At 47.9% G+C, this 24,691-nt stretch overlaps 1 protein-coding gene across 4 annotated transcripts; it reads left to right on the top strand.

Moving 5' to 3' along the window:
• Positions 1 to 10,242: 10,242 nt before the first annotated feature.
• Positions 10,243 to 14,352, top strand: LOC123137709 (myb family transcription factor PHL7). 4 transcript variants are annotated; one of them, XM_044557553.1, is made up of 7 exons: positions 10,250 to 10,583; positions 11,873 to 12,087; positions 12,700 to 12,776; positions 12,859 to 12,901; positions 13,004 to 13,061; positions 13,192 to 13,261; positions 13,617 to 14,311. In XM_044557553.1, the coding sequence occupies exons 2-7, from the start codon at positions 11,880 to 11,882 to the stop codon at positions 13,959 to 13,961; spliced, it is 801 nt and encodes a 266-aa protein (XP_044413488.1). In that variant the 5' UTR covers positions 10,250 to 10,583; positions 11,873 to 11,879; the 3' UTR covers positions 13,962 to 14,311. The 4 variants fall into 4 exon arrangements, with proteins under 4 accessions (XP_044413495.1, XP_044413482.1, XP_044413502.1 ...); XM_044557560.1 differs by having other exon boundaries at positions 10,243 to 10,583; positions 12,004 to 12,091; positions 12,859 to 13,061; positions 13,617 to 14,352; XM_044557547.1 differs by having other exon boundaries at positions 10,245 to 10,583; positions 12,859 to 13,061; positions 13,617 to 14,352.
• The last annotated feature ends 10,339 nt before the right edge of the window (positions 14,353 to 24,691 follow it).

Raw genomic sequence — 24,691 nt, 5'->3', positions numbered from 1 at the left:
GCTCGGCATGCCGATGGTGACAGCAGCGACACATGTGGGTGTCGTTCCCTTCCTGGAGCGCCACCACGAACTCGTTCCTTGCCCCTCTTTGAGCACCGGAGGAAACCCTAGGTCAGGTTCTTTAGGCCAGAGTGTGGTGACATCACAACGTCGCTCCCTTTTATGAAGGTGTTGTCTTGCTTGCTCGTGGCATGTTCGGTTCTAGATTCCTAGTCTTGGGACATTGTTTTGGTTTAAGTTGTTTCTATATTTGCCAAGGCAGTTTAGCGTTCTTTTCGGACTGAGCATCCTATGTCTTTTTGTTGTGAGCATCATGTTTAAGCCAACTTGTGGTTGTTTGCGTACTCCAGAAAGAAAATGAAGTTTTTGTTTGCGATGCAATATGAAATGCGTAGTAGATTCGAATTCGATTCGCTACACAAACCTAATTATAGTCGTGTCTTAAGGTAGCGGGCCTAGGCACAATTGGCAAGGCGCGGGAGTCCGCAGCCAGCTCATCAGGTTTCAAGTCTCGGCTTGAGCGTTTGGTGCTCACGGAGTTTTCTTCTATAAAAAATGCTAACATGCTAGTCTAGCCCGGGTTGGTCTTGTTTTTCTTTAAGGCAGCGGGCGCAAGGACAGAAAATGCAAGCGGGGGAGGTGGCAACGTGGAAACGCTGAGACCAACTCCACGGCGCGACCCCATCCCGTCCAGCCCGTCCGTTTGGGGTAAAACGGACAAACCGGTCGGCTCAGCATGCGATGGTCCGGACCCATCTTGTCCGTTTTGTGTCCGGCCAGACCCATTTCGAGCGCAAACATGCGCCGGGTTTGGGCCGCGGCGGACAGCAAATCGACGTCCGCTCGTCCGTGTCGGGGCCGTGTGGCAGGCGGCCACCTACCTCCCACCACCCGACATCAATGCGCACGCGCGACCGGCCCCGCCTGTCATCCGCCCAGCGAGCGGTCGCTTTCCTTCTTAAATGAGGAAGCCGTGGACCGGCCGTCGTCCACACTCCCCAGTCGATCCCTTCCTGCCTCCTCAAAACCAACAACCAAACCCTAGCCTCTCCATGTCCCCGATCTCGCCGGCAAGCCTCCTCGCAGCCATGGACTTCTGGAACCACGGTCGCAAGGGGAAGCATGACTGCAAGGCGTCCTTGTCGTCGGGCCGCTGACGCGGCTCCATGAAGGAGGAGCCTGCATCACCACCACCGCGTCGGGCCCCCGCGCCTCCCAATTCACCATCGGCCTGACGGCCGGCCGCGAGCACGACCGCCAGTACATCACCGCGGACGTGTGCCGCCGTTATTGGCAGACGAGGACGCCGCTCCCCTGGAGCGACGTGCACCTACCCAATAACTGGCATTTGGCCGCGGATCGGGTGCCGATCCCGCCGGTGCCTCTGAGCGGCCGTGCGCGCCGCGAGGAGATCGAGCGCCGCCGCCTCCTCCTGCCCGATGACCTGTTCTACCATGACAGGTATTCCCCAGACTCCACCCTTTGGGACACTTGGTTTTAGGACGAGCACGAAACGAGGCACGCCTCGTTCTTCGCCGGCACCTCGTCGGGGCCGCAGCGGCCACGTGAGCACCGCGCAGGGCGTGCTACCTAGGTGCACGGCCTCACGCCCACGCCTTCGCCTTCGCCGTCTCCGTCTCCGTCTCCACCACCACCTCGCATGACAGCGGAGGAGGAGGCCCGGCTCATGCAGCGTGTCATGTAGTACTCCATGCGCACGCACGATGAGCGCCAATGGGAGGGCCTCGAGGAGATGATGGCCCTCTCTGCTGCCGGTGACGTTGCCATCCCCAAGCTGGAGATGGTGTAGGCGGAGGAGGTGATGGAGGACGAGTCGGTGGCCGCGTTCCACCCGGACCTGGTGGGCCAGCAATGGAGCAGGTCGTTCACGGCTCCGGAGATGGCTGAGGCCGTGGGGGGCGTGAACTGGTGCCCCAAGCCACCGCGGTCACCGGAGCGGGAGGCCTTGCCACGGGAGGAGGTGTTGTAGGCACCTCCGGCCTTCCAGCCCGCCCCCGTGTACCACGGGCCGCCGTCCCGCCTCTGGACGCCGCCGGACTACGTCGACCTCGTCAGCGACGATGACGACAACGGCGACCATTGAAGACGGCGACGGGCACGACATCAACAGGCACGGCGGGAGCGCGCGGGTGGCTTTTTTTGTTTTTTTATGTTAATTATGTCAATCTGAACCGTGGAACTGGGCCGTTTTGTGGCCGTAACCCCCCTAATTATGTTTATATTTTTATTTTTGCGTTTATTTTATATTTTTCCACATTTTATTTTATTTTTTATTTTTTTAATCACGTCCACCCCGGACATGATTTGGTGTGCGGCCACGCGTTGGGTGCACCGACAACCTAAACGACACAACCGAACATGGGCCGCCGCATTGCCGCCCCAAATGGTAGAAACAGGCCAAACAGGACGTCCGTTTGGGGTCGTCCGGTGGAGTTGGTGTTGACGCTGGAACGTGTCACACGAACACGTCGATGTGTACCCGCGGCGCCGAGGGAGATGCTCCGCAACTCACACCGTGGGAGGCCGACTTCCAACGCGATACGCAAGACAGCAAGCCGGCGTTTTTGGGACCAGACGCCCCGCTCACCCGGGAGGGACCCCGTCAGGGCTCGCGGCGACGATTGGCTGCTCGAGGTCGATTCGCTCGCCCCTAGAGCCTCGTGGATTCGCAGCCTCCAATCTTGAAGAACGGCGAAGAACGAGAAGAAAGATACAAGGGGAGAGATAAAAGTGGATGAACACGGAAAAGTAGTAGATGTGTTTGTTCAATTGTGTGTTGTTCAATCGGCCGTCACCCCTTAGATATATAAGAGGCGACTGGACTTCCTGTGCAAGGAAAAGGCTTGGATTCACGTCCAAAACCCTAGTCAAATTCGGATTGGTCTTGTCCGAACTTTCCAAAACTGTTCGGTTTAAACTGACTGCACCTTGCGGGTCTTTTTTCTGGTGGTAAACGATCTCGGATGGAAACGAGTCCAAAAGAAATCTTGACCGCTTCAACGATGCGAACAACTTTCATGTTGAACGTTTTTTGATTCGAGACCATCTGCAGGGCCGAATCGCTCGCGCAAGACAGCCGAGTGGTGGCGCTACCCATCAGACATCATGTCTTGTGGGGCGCGTCGTATATAGCCTCCTGCTAGAGCTGCATTCGAATGGCTCTAACTTTTGCATACGAACTCGGATTTGAACGATTTTTATATCAAAATCGATCGTTTCAATGAGACGGAGACAATCCGTGTAGAATATTTTTCCATTTGAGGGCGTATTGGGGGATTAATGGGCCAAACTGTACTCTGAATATAAGATCTTAGTACTTTGAGCATAGTTTCGGCCTTCGAGATGAAATCGGACGGTGATGACCCAAACTTCAAAGATGTCTATATCAACAATATGGAACTCTTTCATATAGATCACTTCTCTATTTGAGGCCATCTTAAATAAGTTCTTGACCGTGCCAAAATCTGGTGTCAACACATGCCCCCCTGTTTTTCGACAAAGCTTGTGTGCCGGAAAATAACTTGCACATAGCTTGCTCTAAGGACGATGTCAACACTCCATAGACCATTTTGCATATGTTTAGGACGATAAGTTTATATTGGCCATTGCTTGTGTGAATATTTTGATGTAAGCTTGGGTGACACTTTCTGAACATCCTTAACAATCCGATGATGAAGTCCCATAGATATGTATCTCAAGGTCATCCTCGGAACCGTATTATTCACCCTTTTGCTAGGATTTTGCAGATATTTAAGAATGAACTTCCTTCAATCCTTACTTCGCCTGCATAAAAGTTTCATTAGTGGCCGAAGTGGTGGACTTCAGTTCAGCCTTACCTATGTTGATAAGACTAAGCATCGGCTATTGATAGAAATACAATACACCATGATTAACATAGTAGACGGATGCTTGCTGTGTGAACTCTTTTGAATTCTCATGCCTAGAAATATGAACAGTTTTAAAACAACCAAGGTAAATTTTGCATCTAGACATACCTCAAGATAAACTACAAGTGATTCGTCAAAACATTCATAACCCTTGGATATTTGTTGCACTAGTCATAACGAATCACTGGAAGCCTCAATGTGTATAGCACCTATGGCAACCAAAAGCTCCAAACCAAATAAAATTTTATATTCGGCTTTGATTATTGTGAAAAAATATTTTAAGCGACATGAGGCTTGTTTTGGTCTCCAATTGAACTAATGATGATGTTAGGATACTACACCGGCCATGCTTTGACATATTCTTAGGACAATAGATAAGTATCAGCCATTAACATGAGGTCCATCTAGAATTCACCCACCAAAGTATGTATAGCCTAAATAAACAAATAAAATAGGAATAAAATATTTCGGCCCCTTTGTATTAGCAACAATGTAACTAACCAAATGTATGGTAATTTGGTAATACCCTCTCATGATATAGAAAATTATGTTGCATCCATGGATCAAAATAAATCCATGGAGGGTAATTGATCATACCTAGGAATGAATTCCATGGCAAAGGCATCAACGGCATGGTTGAAGAAAATGGATGATGTGCTAACCGAAGATTTTGATGTTGTGATGCGCACCTTCAGCTTAATTGTTTGTTGCTTTTATTTTCCTTCTTCACTTTTATTGTACTTGTTGCAATAGAAGCATGCACACCATTTTTGTGTTGATCGATCTTCTTGGGAACCCATGCCATGTTCTTCTTTTTCAGCTCTTGTGCACTAAGATTTTGTAATTTCTTCCTTTGCCAATATGATAAACCGAGTGGGCATCTCGGCTGTGATTTTATTTCAACCAATGGCAACTCTTTTGGGGCCTTGTGCACCCTCAACTTCTTTTCTTCAGATTTGGCACTCTGATTTTTATCAATTGATTGCTTCACTTATTTGCCTTTTGTAGCCAATGTCAACACTTTAATTGGCTCTTTATTATTTGAGATCAAATCTGAAGCAGCACACTTACGATCATCTCTTCTCACGCGGTAAACTTGCTTTACCACCTCTTTCTTCTTTCTTGAGCTCTGGACCGATTCCTTATGATTGAAACGGTCTTTGACGCGTGATTGTTCAAATGTTGATCTCCTTGGAGCTGCATAGTATTGGTGAGATGGTCTAGAATAAGATGGAGAATGTTCCCTTGTATCATACATGTCCCATGATGAATATGTATCTATATGAGCATAGGGAGGTATCCACGGCATTGGCATTGGCGGTCCAAAATAAGGATATGAATATGTTGCATTAAAATTATCACTTTGCCAATACCGATCCTCATATTTGCGCCTTGGGGGTGACCTTGGTTTGTTTGCATTATTCGGCCGATAAGCATTCTTCTCTTCACTCTTCTTTTGATATTTATCCAATAGTTCAGCGAAGGTGATTTTTGATCTCTTACACTTGCGCTTATTTCGGCCTTTGTTTTCTTTTGGTTTGCTTTCATCGATCATTGGATTTGCTTGTTGCCCCCCTGTCCTTGGCGTCTCCATTGTAACTTCGATGGAATTCTTTCCCTCAAGATTATGTTCATTATGCTCTTCAACAACTTCTTTACTTGAAAGCTTGATCCCATCACCTGTACTTTTTACCTTCTCTTCAAATGGATCGGCTTGAAGCACCCGATGCAAAAACTTTCTGCCATCGGGACTAATCGGAATAGACTGGTCATCTCTTGGTGTCTCAACAAATTTCAATCGTCTTTTATCAATGGCCGATTTAACTATTTGACGAAACATGTTGCAATCCTCAAAATTATGCTTGGACGAATCATGCAACTTACAATACATTCGTCCTTGGACAGATGGTTCAACATGGTGATCAAGAATTCTAATATAATTATTTTGCAACAACAAATCAAATATTTGATCACACATGCTTGAATTGAAGGTAAACTTTTCGTTCTCTAGACGATCTTGTTGTGAGAACGACTTTGGAGTTAAGCAAACGAATGGTTCAGATTTTGCATCACACCATTCGGCTATGCATTGTGTTTTGCACTCTATCTCCGATGTCTTTGGGTAAGATATTATACTAGCATCAGTTTTCTTAACATAATTTAACCTTGGCTTTAAATTTTTAAAATAAAAATAGTTAGAACATACATGTCTCAATTGAGACCAAGTGCAAGCCAAGTACGAAATAAGCAAAGCTACCCAAATAGATATGAACTTTAGATAAAGCAACGGGGAAAGCTTTGGCTGCAATAATAAGTCATTATCGATCTTTATAAATGGCACAATTGGTTGACCGATATGTTCTAAAACAATTTTATTGCTAACAAGTAAATTATCCTTCTTCATTGGTCTTTTAAAATTACCTATGAGGATTTTTCTAATAGATGCATCAATAATGAAGTTGCGACCAAATCTGAAAATAGGTAAATTACTCGCTATGCATACCTCTTCAAATATGTTGAGAGAGCATGATAGTGGTGCCATTTGAAGAACATATTGCTCCGTCTTTGGATGGCTCCCCAACACCTTTTCATCATCTTTTTCTTGAATCCGTGCATCATTTCTTTGAAGATTTTTGTCGGCCGAACATTGTTCGGCTACTTGTTCTTGCCCTTGAAGCTTGTCAATTTCTACGGCACGGAACTCATAGGGCAGGAAGTAGGTTCCATTAATTTCAGAAAAATCAAGCACCGATGTTTTCCTATGCTTGCCATGCCCTTTCTCAATAATGCCTGCCTCGTTGGATTTGATGGATTCAGAATATATACTACTTGATTCGGCTTTTTCAACCGAAGCACTTTCATGTTCCGAATCATCCTTCTTTTCATTGATATTACCAATTGGCAATGCTTCTTTTATCTGAGCCAATTCTTTTTCTATTTGTTTCTGACGGCGAGCGGCAAAATTAGTTTTAAGCTTTTTCCCAATTTCAGCCCACTCCGGATATGATTACCCCCAATGCTTTTATATTCTTTCGGCAATGACACACGGGTGTTGCCGAAATTTTGCAATTGTGTAGGGGGTGTATAATATGATGTAGTACTAGGTGAAGGCATATGCATTATTGTAAGACCATACTTTTGCTCGCCAATTTTATCAATTGGCAAAGATTCATCTTCCTGCAAAACTCTAGCTTTTATTGCGACATAATCATGAAATAGCCCATTTTCATGTTGTTCAAGGCAAAGAGCACTAATTCTCTTATTTTGGGCTAAACTCTTAAATGTAGCCACCACTACCTCATCTTCTACAATATTGGGCACAACCGCTCCTGTAAAATTTACATTCATTCGGCTATAACCAGGAAGGTGTGAAGCCGAATTATGAGCATCTACAGTTGTGTATGGTGCCGAAGAATTACTAACATGAGGTGTAGCATATGACGGTTGAGAGTAACTGGCCGAATAACTAGTAGTAGCATGGCCAATTCTCTCGTTCATCGGCATGGTTGGATTAGTATATTGCACATTACTTGCCGATGAATAAAAGGGTGAAACACTTTCTTGCATGGCATTGGAAATTCTAACATGAGGTGTTTCAAATTTATTAACTGAACTCACCATGTTGTTCATCGGCATAACAATTTGCGGGGTTGCCGATGCATGAGAGTTGGGATACATATAGTGTAGGTTACTAGTATCATAAGAACTTAAAGCATGCAAATTATTTTGAATCGGCCCTTGCACGTAATTAGATGCATTATTGAAAAAACTAGGGCTGGCCGATAAAGTATACTCATTGAACGATCTAGTAACACCATATGAATTATTTGCATCTACAGTAGGGAATTGGGTATTCATATTACCTTTGTAGATTGCAAACCCTAGATGACGATCCTTTCGTATCAAGAATAGGCCGGAGACCGTTCAAAGCTTCGTCCCCAGCGGAGTCGTAAAAAAGTGTGTTGACGCTGGAACGTGTCACACGAACACGTCGATGTGTACCCGCGGCGCCGAGGAAGATGCTCCGCAACTCACACCGCGGGAGGCCGACTTCCAGCGCGATACGCAAGACAGCAAGCCGGCGCTTTTGGGACCAGATGCCCCGCTCGCCCGGGAGGGACCCCGTCAGGGCTCGCGGCGACGATTGACTGCTCGAGGTCGATTCGCTCGTCCCTAGAGCCTCGTGGATTCGCAGCCTCCAATCTTGAAGAACAACGAAGAACGAGAAGAAAGATGCAAGGGGAGAGATAAAAGTGGATGAACACGAAAAAGTAGTAGATGTGTTTGTTTGATTGTGTGTTGTTCAATCGGCCGTCATCCCTTAAGTATATAAGAGGCGGCTGGACTTCCCGTGCAAGGAAAAAGGTTGGATTCACGTCCAAAACCCTAGTCAAATTCGGATTGGTCTTGTTCGAACTTTCCAAAACTGTTCGGTTTATACTAGCTGCACCTTGCGGGTCTTTTTTGTGATGGTAAACGATCTCGGATGGAAACGAGTCCAAAAGAAATCTTGACTGTTTTAACGATGCGAACAACTTTCATGTTGAACGTTTTTTGATTCGAGGCCATCTTTAGGACCGAATCGCTCGCGCAAGACAGCCAAGTGGTGGCGCTACCCATCAGACATCATGTCTTGTGGAGCGTTGTATATAGCCTCGTGCTAGAGCTGCATTCAAATGACTCTAACTTTTGCATACGAACTCGAATTTGAATGATTTTTATATCAAAATCGATCATTTTGACGAGACGAAGACAATCCGTGTAGAACATTTTTTCATTTGAGGTCTTCTTGGAGGATTAATCGGTCAAACTGTACTCTGAATATAAGATCTTAGTACTTTGAGCATAGTTTCGGCCTTCGAGATGAAATCGGACAGCGATGACCCAAACTTCAAAGATGTCTATATCAGCAATATGGAACTCTTTCATATAGATCACTTCTCTATTTGACGCCATCTTAAATAAGTTCTTGACCGTGCCAAAATCTGGTGTCAAACAGTTGGCCTGAGCGAGGAGAATCCGCTGCCTTGACCCCGAATCCTTCCGACGCTTTTGTGGATGACGCTTTTGCAGCCGATGGCGTCGCCGTCCGGTGGAATCGATCCGCTCCGCGCCGCTGCCGACCCCCCCTCGGCCTGTCAACCAGTATCTGCCACGCAGCCTCTTCCCTCCTCGCTCTCCTCCTCCCTGTCGCCGCTCCCCGGCCGGCCCCTACCCACGGTCCAAGGGATTTCTTTCTTTTTCCACTACTTATCGAACATCTGAAGGGAACGGGCAGGGCAGGCGACCGACCGACCGGAGCCCAGAGCGCTGCGTCCGCGTTGAAACAGAAGGAAATCGTAAAACGGAAGTCCACGGCTTTCTTTACAGAATTCGCGCGCGCGCGCATGCAGCGACGGAGGTTGAGATGACCTGTCGCCGGAGCTTTCTGCGTCCTCGTGAGTTGTTTACGGGCGCACCGCAGCAGGTGGGCTCGCCTCTGCTGCGCGTTCTGTTTCGTCCAAACCCTCGTTGCTTTTGAGGTACTTTTTCCCGTCGAGCCTGCCTGCGCGCTCGCATCGCGGCAGATCACAATGATTTTCCCGTCCGACGTCTCCTCACTAGCCTCCCTCCTTTCTCCTCCTTTGCCGTTAGATAGGGGCATCATGGCCGCCCGGCGCTCCTCCTCCTTTCTTCCCCTTGAATCCTTCCCGGGCCATGATTGTAACGGGATCGCTTGCGTCGCCCACACTTCTTCCTAGGATCCTCCTCCGATCGCTTTGCAGCTGTATTTTGCGGGCACGGCTTTATTCCACCTCTTTTTTATCCATCGTGGCAGGCCTGCTTCTTGGTCATTTCTACTTCCCAGTAACTGGCAATTTTGTCCGCGGTACGTACATTGACACAAAGAGGGGAAACGAATGCACGTGCACCCGGTCCGATCATGGCAAGGGCATCATGCCACTGTGCGCCACGTGATGGGCCACGGATGGATTAGACGAGATGGGACGGAATGGCAGCGCAGGCGGAGGGAATCTGCCATCAATGCGACGTGGCCCCGAAGATTCTCCGGGGTGGGGTTAACCAACAAAACGTTGAACAGTGTCGCCGGCGAGGGAAGAGAAAGCCGTGCTCGCTCGCCGCTGCGACGCTTGCGGGGACACACAGATAAAACAGACAAAGATCTGGTACAGTACCACCAATTTTTTTTTAGACAGGTACAGCACCGCTACTGTCACTGCTGGCGGTACTCGCTGACAAGGCCGAAGGGCCCGCGGGCCCGGTTGCCGCGGGGCCCGGTGGTTTTCCTTGCCCCCAGCCAGCAAGGGCCAGGGGGTAAGATAGACCCGGCCCACGGCGCACATCGGAAGTGAAGGAAGAACGGTGTAAAAGATCTGCGTCTCCGTCTCGATTCCCAAGCCCTCCGCTCTCGCGGCGTCGCTTTCGCCGGACACCACCACCTGCCGCTTTCCCCTCCCACCACCGCTCCCATCCTCGCCCCGCCCGGACCCCAGCGCCCCGATTGGGGCATCCATCCGCCTCCGCCTGATTGGCCCCGGGCACCAGCTCGCTCGCACGCACGCAGCATTTGATTCCCTCCCGCACTGTCTCCCTCCCTCTCTCCCGGACGAGCGCGGCGCACCTGCGAGGAGACGACGCCGGGTCCCGGTCACGCGGCGGCCCTCTTCCGTGCCGGTAAGTAAGCGCCGGCTCAGCTCCCAGCTCTTGCGCCCCCCTGCCGGCCTCTTTACTGAATTTCTTGGACTCGCCTTTGGCGGCTGAGCGTGCGGTGTCTGTTGGTGTGGGAGGAATGGGCGGGTGTTTTGCCGAGAGGTTCTGTCTTCCGTGAGGTCGAGATCGCGGCTCTGTGATGCGTATTGCGGTGGAATTGCGTGTCAGCGGCCGGTGAGTGAGTCAGTGAGTGGCGCTCCTCTCTTGCCTTGCTAGTGGTGAGCCTAGTTAGTGTGAATTTTCTGGAGCTTCTCGTGAGATTCCATTGGCTGTGGCCTGTGGGTGGATGGTTGAAGAGCGGTATTTAAAAAAAAAAACATAGGCAGGGAGATCACGTTTGGGTGGCGGCGGCGCTTCTGACGTTTTGGGGGCGAAGCTTGGTATGGCGACGCAGTGTTTTGGCGATTTCCTTGCTCATAAACCTGTTTTGGCTTATGAGCTGTGCCTTGCTGCTGTGCTGACTTGTTCGATTCTGAGGCCGGAAGGGCCGGGTTGGAATTCTGTGCTGGCGCTGGCATTTGCGTATGGCCTGTGATCTCGATCGATTCGACCTGCAGCGTAAATTTTGCCCATCCAGATTCATTTCTTGTGGATCATTTGCCATGGTTGTCTAGTGACTTCGATTGGCATTTGGGGATGACTCCTCTAGGGCTGCAGTTCTATGGCAGCATACAAGATGCAGGACAATGGAGGAAGCTAGCTCAACTGGTCTTCCTCTGTTGCTTGCAAATTTATTTTTCTTCCTACCATGTGGAGTTCTGTTAGCAGCCTGGGATGAATTTGTCTTCTTCATGTGATTTGGAGAGGTTAAAACTCATCTGTACATCTGTAACATTAAAAATTTGTTAGGTGTTGGCTATTTGGATATTTTGATACTACCACTAGGTATAAAAGATTTGTTTTTCTTGGTTATGGTTCTCTGTTGTGTCAATATTGTCTTTCATATTCAGTTTCGCCCTCTTTGCTTTTTTACTTGTAGCAGAAGTCCTTTTAAGTATAAACCAGGAGACTTAGCAACTTCTCGACATCTTAAGATAAATATGCTGATCGGGATTTCATGAACTGTCTAAGAAATGATGAAATTTCATCGTACCAGAAAATGCTCAGTGCGCTGTATTTACATTTTGCCGTCAACTTGATACGTTTTGTTTAGATATACAGGATGGCATCAGAAATGTAGGCCTGTTTCATCCTAAATTATAACATTTCTTAGCCTTGCTCATGTGTATGACAAGTTCTTGCAATTGTTGCAGTACTCTCATGATGTACCATGCTAAGAAGTTTTCTGTGCCCTTTGCACCACAGAGGGCTCAGAATAGTGAGCATGTAAGTAATATTGGAGCTTTCAGTGGGTCCAACATAAGCAACCCTACTAATCCTGTAGGGAGTGGGAAACAACGGCTGAGATGGACCTCTGATCTCCATAGTCGTTTTGTGGATGCAATCGCCCAACTTGGTGGACCAGATAGTGGGTATTCTCTCTTAAGTATTAATTTTTCTGGTTTTACTTGATATGATGTATGTTCCGTTTATTTTGTTGGTTCATTCTGCTTGTTACTTGATATGATGTATAAATTTCGTTTATTTTGTTGGTTCATTCTGCTTGGTTTCTCATGAACCTTGTCAGCAGCACACTTTCTGAGTGAAAACATTTTTAGATGGTGTGGGACAATGCATATCTAGAACCTGCACCTTGCTGGTTGTATGTCGAATCCATTGTGTATCATGCATTTTAACTCAAGTTTAAACTAATTTTGATATTCCAAATGTTTATGAAGCAGATTTGTGCATTTTTTTACCATGAGATTGCTGCATATCTCAGGTCATGAAACACACAAGTTTCTCTTCCCCACAAAACTCAAGTTCCTCATGTTTCAATGATTCATGCGAGTCTGCTAGAAGTTGTTAATATGACCCTTTGGAACTGTGTCTGCCATGTTACCTTACCCAATCGCATTGGAAACTGTTGATGTATCGATAACCCTAAACAACCTTCTATAATAGTTGTTTATTTATTTGAAGTACACAAGATACAATGCATCAGACATTTGTTAATGTATTGGTATCATCATATCTTCAGGAGCAACACCTAAAGGAGTACTCACTGTAATGGGTGTGCCAGGAATTACAATTTATCACGTGAAGAGCCATTTGCAGGTAAAGAATGTCTCTTCTGAGGAGACAGCTAATAAATATTTGCCTGGTCACTAATAATTTATTTCTCTTGTTGCTTGCGTAGAAGTATCGCCTTGCAAAGTACATACCAGAATCGCCTGCTGAAGGTAAGTGCCCTTCTATGCTTCATTGCCTTCCTAGCACACTCCCCTTCTTGCCTTCCTTCATACCGAGAAAGCTTTGGTTTTTAAAATTGGCAGTTTGTGTAGGTTCCAAGGACGAAAAGAAGGATTCTAGTGATTCATTCTCTAATGCAGATTCTGCACCGTAAGTGATCTTTACTCAATTGTCTGTGCACATGATTGTATCCTCTGCTAACGTAGGCCTTTTAAGCTGGTTGATATCATGCTAAAAATACATCACATAGTTACAGAGATATTCTTCATTTATCTTTCAGGGGTTCACAAATCAATGAAGCATTGAAGATGCAAATGGAAGTTCAGAAGCGGCTCCATGAACAACTTGAGGTTTGTGATGGAAACATGTGAACTTCTTTGAATCATATTATTTGTTTTTTCCTATATAATGGATTTTGCCACATCCATGCTGTACTTTTTCAAGCTGTTAGCTGGGGATTTACTCCAACAATCTGATTTCTTGCCCCATTCTACTAAACCATTATTTACCGAAGTTATACTTGGGTGGGTTCCTTGCAAATGACTTTGTCCTCGATTGCCTCTTATTAACAGTTCTTTTATTTTGCTTGCACTATTTATTTTTAAATTAAATCTGCCATCTCTGAGATATATTCTTCGGAGCCAACCTAAATTTTCGTTCCAAGCCTTCAAGACTAGACTAAATCATCACATGTTCCCTTGTCAGGTTCAAAAGCAGTTGCAGCTGAGAATCGAAGCACAAGGGAAGTACTTGCAGATGATCATAGAGGAGCAGCAAAAGCTTGGTGGCTCACTTGAAGGTTCTGAGGAGAGGAAGCTTTCACATTCACCACCTACCTTAGATGACTACCCTGACAGCATACAGCCTTCTCCGAAGAAATCGCGGTTGGATGATCTGTCAACAGATGCGGTCCGGGGTGTTGCACAGCCAGGGTTTGAATCCCATCTTATCGGCCCATGGGATCAAGAACTGTGTCCGAAGACCAACATATGCGATCCTGCATTCCAAGTGGATGAGTTTAAGGCAAACCCTGGTTTGAGCAAGTCATAAAGCAAAGCCTTCCTTTACAAAGGAAACACTTCTGAGTTATTAACCTGCACGGATGGCCGATCGCATGTGAATATATATCGTCTTAACAACAGTTTGACCACTGTTTGGACCTTCGGATCTGCCCCAACCCCTTCAGTCACGACTAAGTGTTGTTGTCGTTGTCATATTTCGCCATACAGATCTTTGTAATTATGAGGGTGTTTCTAAAGTCCCCAGTTAGCAATCCCCTTCTTCCGAAGGATAATCCTCAACTGAAACATGTAGCAAGAAACACAAAGTGCTTACACGCAATACCAAGGCCCTAAAGCTACATGAAGCTATCTGGTAGCTGTACATTCCTGTTCAGTTCAGTCCTTGAATCTGCTTACCTTATATTGACCCCTCTGCCATAGATCTGGGATGTTGGCAGCAACATTTTTATTTACAAATCAACCTGTCTTCTGGATGACTCTGCATTTACGAGGTTGGTTGTACTATTTGCCATATTGGGGGATAGTCCTGTGCTATGAATAGAGCACTGAACAATGTTCCTTTCAAAGCATTGCGTTTACGAGGTTGGTTGTACTATTTACGAGTAGTATATTTTGTTACTTTGAGAAGATTCAGAAGTTCGGCAGAGCACAGGCTTTCAATGCTAGTGTTGCTCAGAATCACATACCTTGGGTTGAAAAAAAAGGACAATAGCTAGTAAAAGATCAGATAGCTATGAATTAAAGGGCTACTCCTTTTGTTTACTCGAGCTATTTTTTTTAACATTTCGTGGAGGCGGATGCTTTTGTACATGCATTTTCCCGATCATGCCAGATAATAATTCACAGCTGTACGTTTCTGGAAGAACAAAAACTATTAGCATCAAAGCATTACGTTTCCGGAGACATCAGTAGAACATAGTTTCCGGAGACATCAGTAGATCCTTACGGAAGAATCGGATCATCAAGCCCTTCTAGCATCGGCCTCTGGAGAACAAGGGCTTGCTGCGACATGGGATAGACTTGGCGCCATGGCGGGATCCATGCAACGCTGGTATGAGAAGTCTTTTGCTCGATTAGGAAACAAGTGGCGAAACTCAAAACGCAGCTGCTGGATGCAAAAAATAGAGCGCTCACGTCGGGGTCCTCACTGGAGGTCCGCGAGTTGGAGGAGAAGCTGCGTGAAATTTATGCTCAAGAGGAAATCATGTATAGGCAACGGTCACGAGTGGATTGGCTCAAGGCGGGGGATCAAAACACAAAAAAAAATCAGAATAGAGCCTCTCATAGTAAACGAAAAAACACGGTGAAAGCGCTGAAGCGGGAGGATGGGTCGTTGTGCAGAGTCGACGAAGAGATGCGCAACATGGCTGCTCTCTTCTATGAGCAACTGTTTGCTTCGGAGGGTACCCAGGGGGCGGCTGACTTGTTACAGAACATTGACAGCCTGGTCACGGAGGATATGAACAAGTTGCTGCTAGAGCCGATCACGGATGAGGAGATTGAGTCGGCGCTCTTCCAGATGGGACCCACGAAAGCTCCGGGGCCGGATGGTTTACCGGCCCTTTTTTACCAACGACACTGGTCGCTGGTTCGATATGACGTTTGTACAGCAGTAAAGGACTTTTTGAATGGAGTTGCTGCCCCGAATGCTTTCAACGATACAATTATCGTCATGATTCCGAAATGCAGCTCACCGGAGTTGCTCTCACAATTCCGACCGACCAGCCTCTGTAATGTTCTCTATAAAATCGCGACGAAGGTACTGGCTAACCGGCTTAAGGGCATACTACCGGTGCTTATCTCTGAGGAGCAAAGTGCCTTCGTCCCGGGGCAGTTGATTACTGATAATGTGATTGTGGCGTACGAATGCGTGCATGCCATTCGTAAACGGAAGCAGAAAAACCTTTTTGCGCAGTTAAGCTCGATATGATGAAGGCATACGACAGAGTCGAATGGGCCTTCCTTAAGCAGATGATGGAGCAGCTTGGCTTTGCACAAGGATGGATTACCATGATAATGCGGTGTGTCTCGTCGGCTACTTTTTCGGTGAAGCTTAATGGTAGACTTTCACGAGGTTTTTCCCCTTCCAGGGGCCTCCGACAGGGTGATCCTTTATCCCCCTACCTCTTTTTATTTTGTGTGGAAGGATTTCCTTTATCCCCCTACCTCTTTTTATTTTGTGTGGAAGGATTTTCTGCGATGCTAAAAAAGGCTCAACAGGAGGGGAAAGTGAAGGGGGTGAAATTTGGGTGCACTGGCCCCCATGTCACCCACCTTCTCTTTGCAGATGACAGTATTGTGTTCTTGGAAGGGTCACAGGATAACATGGTGACTTTGAGGGAAATTCCGAGGAGATATGAAGAGGCATCGGGCCAACGTGTTAACTTGCAAAAATCTTCTATCTTCTTTGGGAAAGGTCATCAGGAGGATGACAAGGAGGAAATAAAGAACATATTGGGAGTTCACTCAGAAGCTCTTAGTGAGAGATATCTCGGACTACCAACACTGGTTGGGAAGTCTAAGGAGGGTACTTTCAGATATGTGACAGAAAGCTCGAAAGGCAAAGCTAGCGGATGGAAGGGACAAGGGCTATCAAAAGCTGCGAGAGAAGTGTTGATTAAATCTGGGCTACAAGCTGTACCCACTTTCACCATGAGTTGTTTTCAGCTCGCGAAGAAGACGTGCCGGAACCTGACTTCGATCTCCTCTAAATTCTGGTGGGCGGCAACGAATGGTGAACGCAAGGTACTTTGGATATCTTGGAAAAAAATGTGTGCATGTAAACGAGATGGTGGCATGGGGTTTCTTGACCTTGAGGCCTTCAACCAAGCTTTGCTGGCTAAACAAGCGTGGAGAATTCTATAAGTGCCAACATTGTCGTGGTTCTAAGTCTGACAGTAGAATGGGGGGTAGGTATGGAGAGGCAAGATCCTAGCTATGGAGTAGTTGTACACACGAGTGTTTTACGAGTTCAGGCCCTTCTCTGAGGAAGTAATAGCCCTACATCTCGGAGCCTGGAGGCGGTCGACTGGTTTATGTGTATATGAGTTACAGGGGTGCGAACCCTTCTACCAGTGGAGGGGGGTGGCTTATATAGAGGACGCCAGGACCCCAGCCTACCCACGTAGCAGAGGGTTAAAGTACATTAAGGCCGGGCGTTACTGGTAACGCCCTACATAAAGTGCCATCATGACCATTAAGACTACATAATTACAGACCGTTTGGATACAGAGTAGATCCTGAGCTTCTGACGGTCGAGTGCATCTTCATGGTCGAGTGTCTTCTAGCCGGTCGAGTGGAGTCTCTCTTGGTCGAGTGGAGCCTCTCTTGGTCGATAGCTTCGTCTAAGGATGTCCTTGGGTATGGTATCCTAGATAGGTCCATGACCCTACCCTAGATCCATTCGGGGGCTAATGATGATGTTATGTACCTAGGGTAGGGTCATGGACCTATCTAGGATACCATACCCAAGGACATCCTTAGACGAAGCTATCTTCCACTGCCAAGATGAGTCGACGCCGGGGCAGTCGACTGGTCTCCTTCCGTTTTCCATGGACCGAGTGGACAAACCTTCTTCTCTGAAAGTGCTTCCTGAGGTGAAAGTTCAGGTGAAAATGCTGATGGAGCGTGTAGTCTAACTCGTTAGAGAAGGAGTGACGGGTATGGATCTTCTGGAGGTCTTCCTTAGGAGGCGCATCCAACCACTTCAGTACCGAGGCCATCCGATGTGGTTGTATTGTGGGACCGAGGACACCACTCGGGTCCATCCAGAGGCGGTCGACGACGCCACACTGGGGAGGTGGGTGACCGCGATCACGGGGAATAAGGACAACCCTCGAGGGGCCAGGAGGATCCCACCACTCGACTGTACCTACACACCGGACACGGTATGGCCATTTATTTCCAATCGCAATCTTGCTTTATTTGTTCTACTTCGCTGTGAATTGGTCGAGTGATCCTTGTTTTTTTTTGTTGCTTGACAGGCCACCACGGAGTTATACTCGATGCCCAATGGAGCGCAGACGCCGACTGAAGAGGAGGAAGGAAGTGGGGGCGAAAGCCCGGAGGAGTGGGATTCGGATGCTGACAACGACGATGAGGCTGAAGACTCTGATGAGGAGGAAGAGGAGGAGGAGGAGGAGGAAGTTGCACCTCCCCGCTCGGAAAGACGCTCGAAGCTTGTCCATGATCCCGCGACTGAGCGTGGTAAGGAGGTCACGACCGCTACCCAGTCGACTAAGCGCCCTCGGACTACTTCTTCGGTGCCGACTGAGAAGGCTCCGAAGCAATCTCGAGTGGCACCGTCGAAACCTGCGAAGGTCTTGCCGAAGATGAAGATGGTGATCCCCACTATCTCAGGGTAATGGTAGTCTTGAGTTTTCCCCATTTCATGAACTTGCTCTTGGTCGACTCATGGGTCAATCGACTGACTTCCGGAACTGCAGTGCTGCTACTTCTGATACTTCGGCCAGGGCTGAAGACCACGAGATGGAGGATGCCGCTACCTCAAAACCTGGTATGACTCTTGTGATGCCGTTTTCAGACGACTGACTTATTGTCTCTAATTTTGATTCTTTCTGCAGCTTCATCTAACATTGTTATTGACCTTCCTGACGACGACGATGAAGAACCACCAAGGCAGAGGAGGAACAAGAAAGCGTCTGCTGGCAAGGCGACTCAGGATGTGCCAGCACCCGAGACGTTGGTCGTGGAAGGAGACAATGTCACTCGGCCTACCGTAACCTTTGCGGTGCCGTTGACGAGTGCTCGTCCTCCGTCGTCGAGTGCTGCTCAGCCCTCGCTTTTCTCTGCCTACCCCGTTCCAGAAGACCAAGCTAGTGCTGCTAAAGAAGAAATACGCCAAGCGGGGGTCATGATGGAGCAAGTGAAGGCAATACGAGAAGCCAGCCAGGCAGCCTATGACGCCAGTTCGGCTCTTCAGAGTAACGTTCAGGTCAGTCGGTCACTGCCTGTTCTATTAAGATATGATGTCCGAAAACTCTTCTTTCTGAAATTCTTCGAGTTTGTCCTACACACCACTGGGTGTGTCGATTGAAATTCCGGATTAGTGGGGGCACGCTGAGTGCACCCACTGGCTGTAGTCCCCAAGGCTACGGTCGACTGCTGGCAGTCGACCATAGGCTTTAAGTTTTTTCCTTACTCGACTAGGTCGAATAGATCGTAGACCGGTGGGGGCACGCTGAGTGCACCCACTGGGTGTAGTCCCCGAGACTGTGGTCGACTGCTGACAGTCGACTATAGTCTGAAGAACATCTCTTCCCCTTTTTTTTGTTGGTCGACTGGTCGACTCTAACTGATGAAACTAGTGGGGGCACGCTGAGTGCACCCACTGGGTGTAGTCCCCGAGACTATGGTCGAATGTTTGTATTCGGCCGCAGTCTTAGAAACGCTATGATTTTTCCTTACTCACTCGGAAATGAATTGTCTTTGACATCTGTCGATTGGTTCTTTGTAGAAAGCCTGTGACCTTGCGGCTCGTTATACTGAGTTGGAGAACAAACACATTCAGCTCGAGCTCGATCTGAAACTGGCCCAAGAGAACTTAACGAAGGCGAAGGAGGAAGCTAAAGGTATGCTTGGTGAGGCCTTTGACGACTGCCTTTGCCTCTTACTTGTTTCCGAATCTAATCTCACTGTAACTTTGCAGACAAAGTGAGGGATGCTCTGAAGAAGCAAGAGCTTGACTTGGCTGAGATGCAAAAAACTGCTTTAGAGAAGGCCAGGCTTGCTGATGAGAAGCTGGCTTCAGTGACCAAGCTTGAAGAAGAAAACACCAATCTGAAAGCTGCTCTTGATGCTGCCAACCAGGAGGTCAGTCGACTGAAAAGTGACAAGACCACCCTGAATGACAAGGCCAGTGAGTTGAAGAGAAAGAAGAACGATCTAGAGGCTTATCTGGGTGGACTCGCCAAGAAGTTGTTCCTCATGCTTGAAGGTAATACTTTGTTTCAAACAAATATTTTAATTGTAACCTCCGACTGTTTGTCTTGACTCGGTGGCTGTGCTTGCAGAGTTCTGTCAGAACTTTGAAGAGGAGACTGGTCGACTGGAAGTAAACCTGGATCCCATCAACTCTCCCGTGAAAGATGAAGTCGCCATGAATGTGCTCCTGCTGGAATCTCGTGTTGCTGCTGTCATCGATTATCTCGCAAGGCTGAAGGTCGCAACTTCTCGCATCAACACAACACTCTGGCCAAGAAAAACACTCCAGAACGACCTTGAGTCTCTGATGACTCGACTGAACGAGGTCCCAAGTCGAGTGCAGGAGTGGAAGAAGTCTTCGGCCAGGTGCGGTGCGGATGTTGCTCTGTCTCTGGTCCGCGTTCACTGCAAGGATGCACGAGAGGACAAGCTGGTGGCTCTTAGGGTGGCTAATACCAAGAAGCACGATTTCAAATCTTTCATGGAGACCTTCATTGCTGCTGCCACTCGGATTGCAGATGGAATTGATCTTGACGAGTTTGTTGCACCTTCCAGCCCTCCACAGGAGGGGTAAAAAACTTCTGAGCTTGATACTTTAAATTTGCCTCGGTATGCCGAGTGAGTTTTGTAACCGACAAACCATAACAGGCTTAGCGCCTGAGCACTTTCGGTTCCGTTAGGTGTTATCCGAACTTGGATTCGACGTTGAATATGTTTGCATTTGGTTTGAGGTGTCTTTTGCAGGTTAAAGTGAAGCGCTCATTGCAATCTACTTGTTCCCCAATACACATAGGCGAGCACTGGGCTGCAGCTAAGCCCCCGAGTGAGAGGTTTGCTCTCCACTCGGTAGGATTTTTGATACTTAAGCGAGCACTGGGCTGCAGCTAAGCCTCCGAGTGGGAGGTTTGCTCTCCACTCGGTAGGATTTTAGATACTTAGGCGAGCACTGGGCTGCAGCTGAGCCCCCGAGTGGGAGGTTTGCTCTCCACTCGGTAGGATTTTAGATACTTAGGCGAGCACTAGGCTGCAGCTAAGCCCCCGAGTGGGAGGTCTGCTCTCCACTCGGTAGGATTTCAGATACTTAGGCGAGCACTGGGCTGCAGCTAAGCCCCCGAGTGGGAGGTTTGCTCTCCACTCGGTAGGATTTCAGATACTTAGGCGAGCACTGGGCTGCAGCTAAGCCCCCGAGCGGGAGGTTTGCTCTCCACTCGGTAGGATTTCGTATTGGTGGCGTGGCTCGGAAGGAGTGGGTAGCAGTCGACCTGCACCTCGTCCTCCTTGCAGAGTGCACGTTGTACTTGTGGCGTAGCTCGGAAGGAGAGGGTAGCAGTCGACCTGCACCTCGTCCTCTTTGCGAAGCGCACATTGTATTTGTACTTAGGCGAGCGCAATGCTGCAGCTAAGCCTCCGAGTGGAAGGCTAGCTTACCACTCGACAGGATTTTGTTTATCTTAGGTGAGTACTTGGACTGCAGCTAAGCCTCCGAGTGGAAGGCTGGCTTACCACTCGACATGATTTTGTTTATCTTAGGCGAGTACTTGGACTGCAGCTAAGCCTCCGAGTGGAAGGCTGGCTTACCACTCGTTAGGATTTTATTTGTCTTAGGCGAGTACTTGGAGTGCAGCTAAGCCCCCGAGTGGGAGGTTTGCTCTCCACTCGGTAGGATTTTATTTATCTTAGGCGAGTACTTGGACTGCAGCTAAGCCTCCGAGTGGAAGGCTGGCTTACCACTAGGTAGGATTTTATTTATCTTAGGTGAGTACTTGGACTGCAGCTAAGCCTCCGAGTGGAAGGCTGTCTTACCACTCGGTAGGATTTTGTTTATCTTTGGCGAAACGGATTTCGCAGCTAAGCCTTCGTGTGGGAGACTGGCTCACCACTCGGTTAGGATTTTTTTTACAGACTTGGGTGAATCGGATTCGCAGCCAAGCCACCCACTAGGGGATTGTTTTGAGTGGACAAAAGAAATAATGATGACTGGGAAGATTATAAAGCTCTTGTCTTTGATAAATAAACTACAGAAGTACTTTTATTACAACTCATCCGAGTGAATACTTAGGTGTAAAAGGGGCGGAGAAGCTCCGCGTTCCAAGCTCGGGGCTCGTCGATCTGATGCTCAACATTGTAAAGACGGTATGCTCCATTGTGGAGAACCTTGGTGACGATGAAGGGACCTTCCCAAGAAGGAGCAAGCTTGTGTGGTTTCTGCTGATCCACTCGGAGAACTAAATCTCCTTCCTGGAAGGCTCGACTCTTCACGTTTTTGGCGTGGAAGCGACGCAAGTCTTGTTGGTAAATGGTTGATCTGATCAGAGCCATCTCCCTCTCTTCCTCTAGAAGGTCGACTGCATCCTGCCGCGCTTGTTCTGCTTCAGCTTCAGTGTAGAGCTCCACTCGGGGAGCATTGTGGAGAAGGTCACTCGGCAAGACTGCTTCAGCTCTGTAGACCAAGAAGAATGGAGTTCTTCCAGTCGACCGGTTGGGCGTGGTCCTTAACCCCCAAAGCACTGAGGGAAGTTCGTCGACCCATGCACCAGCCGCATGCTTAAGATCACGCATCAAACGGGATTTCAACCCTTTGAGAATCAAACCGTTGGCTCGTTCTGCTTGTCCATTCGACTATGGGTGAGCAACTGAAGCATAGTCGACTCGCGTGCCTTGAGATGTGCAGAAAGCTCTGAACTCTTCGGAGTCGAAGTTTGACCCGTTGTCAGTGATGATGTTGTGCGGAACCCCATATCTGAATATCGATTCTCTGATGAAGCTGACAGCAGTACCGGCATCGAGGTTCTTGATGGGTTTAGCTTCGATCCACTTAGTGAACTTGTCGACTGCTACCAGCACATGGGTAAAACTGCTTCTGCCTATTCACAAAGGACCGACCATATCCAAACCCCACACTGCAAAGGGCCAGACGAGTGGTATAGTCTTCAAAGCTGACGCGGGCTTGTGTGACATATTGGAGTAAAATTGGCATCCCTCGCACTTGTCGACTATCTCCTTCGCCATTTCATTCGCTCTTGGCCAATAAAATCCGTCTCGGTATGCTTTGGCCATGATGGTCCAAGAGGACCCATGATGGCCACAGGTCCCCGAGTGGATGTCATCAAGGATTATTCGACCTTCCTCCGGTGTTATGCATTTCTGACCAACTCCAGTCGCGCTTTCTCTGTACAACTATCCTCTTATCACGGTAAAGGCCTTAGATCGGCGGACGATCTGTCGAGCCTCTTCTTCTTCCTCCGGGAGTTCTTTCCTCAAGATATACGCAATGTATGGTACTGTCCAATCTGGAGTGATTACCAAAACTTCCATGATCAGGTCAACCACTGCTGGGACTTCAACCTCAGTCGGATCCGTAACACTCTTAGGTTGCGGAGCTTCATCGGTAAAAGGGTCTTCTACGACTGACGGAGTGTGGATATGCTCCAAGAACACATCACTGGGGATGGCTTCTCTCTTGGATCCTCTCTTCGCCAGATCGTCAGCTGCTTGATTTTTCAGTCGGGGTATGTGGTGGAGCTCTAACCCTTCGAACTTCTTTTCAAGCTTCCTCACTGCATTGCAGTATCCAGTCATTGCTGGGCTTCTAACGTCCCACTCCTTCATCACCTGATTGACCACCAAATCTGAGTCGCCATAAACCATAAGGCGACGGACACCGAGTGAAATTGCCATGCGCAACCCATACAAGAGTGCTTCATATTCTGCTTCATTGTTGGAGGAATCAAAAGTGGATCTGGAGCACATGTCTGAGCTTGTCTCCTCGGGGGGAAACCAAAACAACCCCAGCACCAGAACCATTTAACATCTTAGAGCCATCAAAGAACATGGTCCAATGCTCCGAGTGAACTTGAGTCGGCTGTTGTTGCTCAATCCACTCGGCAAGGAAATCTGCTATAGCCTGGGACTTAATGGCTTTCTTTGCCTCGAATTTGACATCAAGGGGAAGGAGTTCAATCGCCCACTTAGCCACTCGACCAGTTGCATCTCTGTTGTGCAGAATCTCTGACAATGGTGCGTCGCTGACGATTGTAATGTCATGATCAGAGAAATAATGAGCAACCTTGTTCATGGTCATGTAGATCCTGTATACGAGCTTCTGATAATGATGATATCTTTGCTTCGATGGGGTAAAAAATTCAGAGAGATAATACACTGGGCGCTGAACTTTGAAGGCTTTCCCTTCTTCTTCCCGCTCGACCGTAAGTACTGTACTGACGACTTGTCCTGTGGCTGCAATATAAAGCAACAGAGGCTCTTTGCTGATTGGAGCAGCAAGCACCGGCTGGGTGGAGAGCAGAGTTTTTAACTCGGCAAACGCTGCATCAGCTTCTGGAGTCCACTCGAACTTGTCTGCCTTCTTCATAAGTCGGTAAAGGGGCAATGCCTTTTCACCGAGGCGAGAGATGAATCGACTTAAAGCGGCCAAGCATCCAGTAAGCTTCTGGACGTCGTGCACACGCATAGGGCGTTTCATTCGGAGTATGGTGCCGACTTTTTCTGGGTTAGCATCGATTCCTCGTTCTGAAACGAGAAAACCGAGTAACTTTCCGCCAGGTACTCCGAATGTGCACTTCGATGGATTAAGCTTGATAACATACCTTCCGAGATTGGCAAATGTTTCAGCTAGGTCAGTCAATAGGTCGGAACCCTTTTGCGACTTGACCACGATATCATCCATGTACACTTCCACATTCCAACTGATTTGAGTGAGTAAACACTTTTGAATCATTCTCATGAACATGGCTCCGGCATTCTTGAGGCCGAATGGCATGGTGATATATCAGAAGCACCCGAATGGAGTGATGAAAG

The sequence above is a fragment of the Triticum aestivum genome, chromosome 1B (assembly GCF_018294505.1).
Source record: "Triticum aestivum cultivar Chinese Spring chromosome 1B, IWGSC CS RefSeq v2.1, whole genome shotgun sequence".
In the NCBI taxonomy this organism is placed as follows: Eukaryota; Viridiplantae; Streptophyta; class Magnoliopsida; order Poales; family Poaceae; genus Triticum; species Triticum aestivum.
The sequence above is the reverse complement of the archived record's forward strand: the minus strand, read 5'-3'. Positions and strand labels throughout refer to the sequence as shown.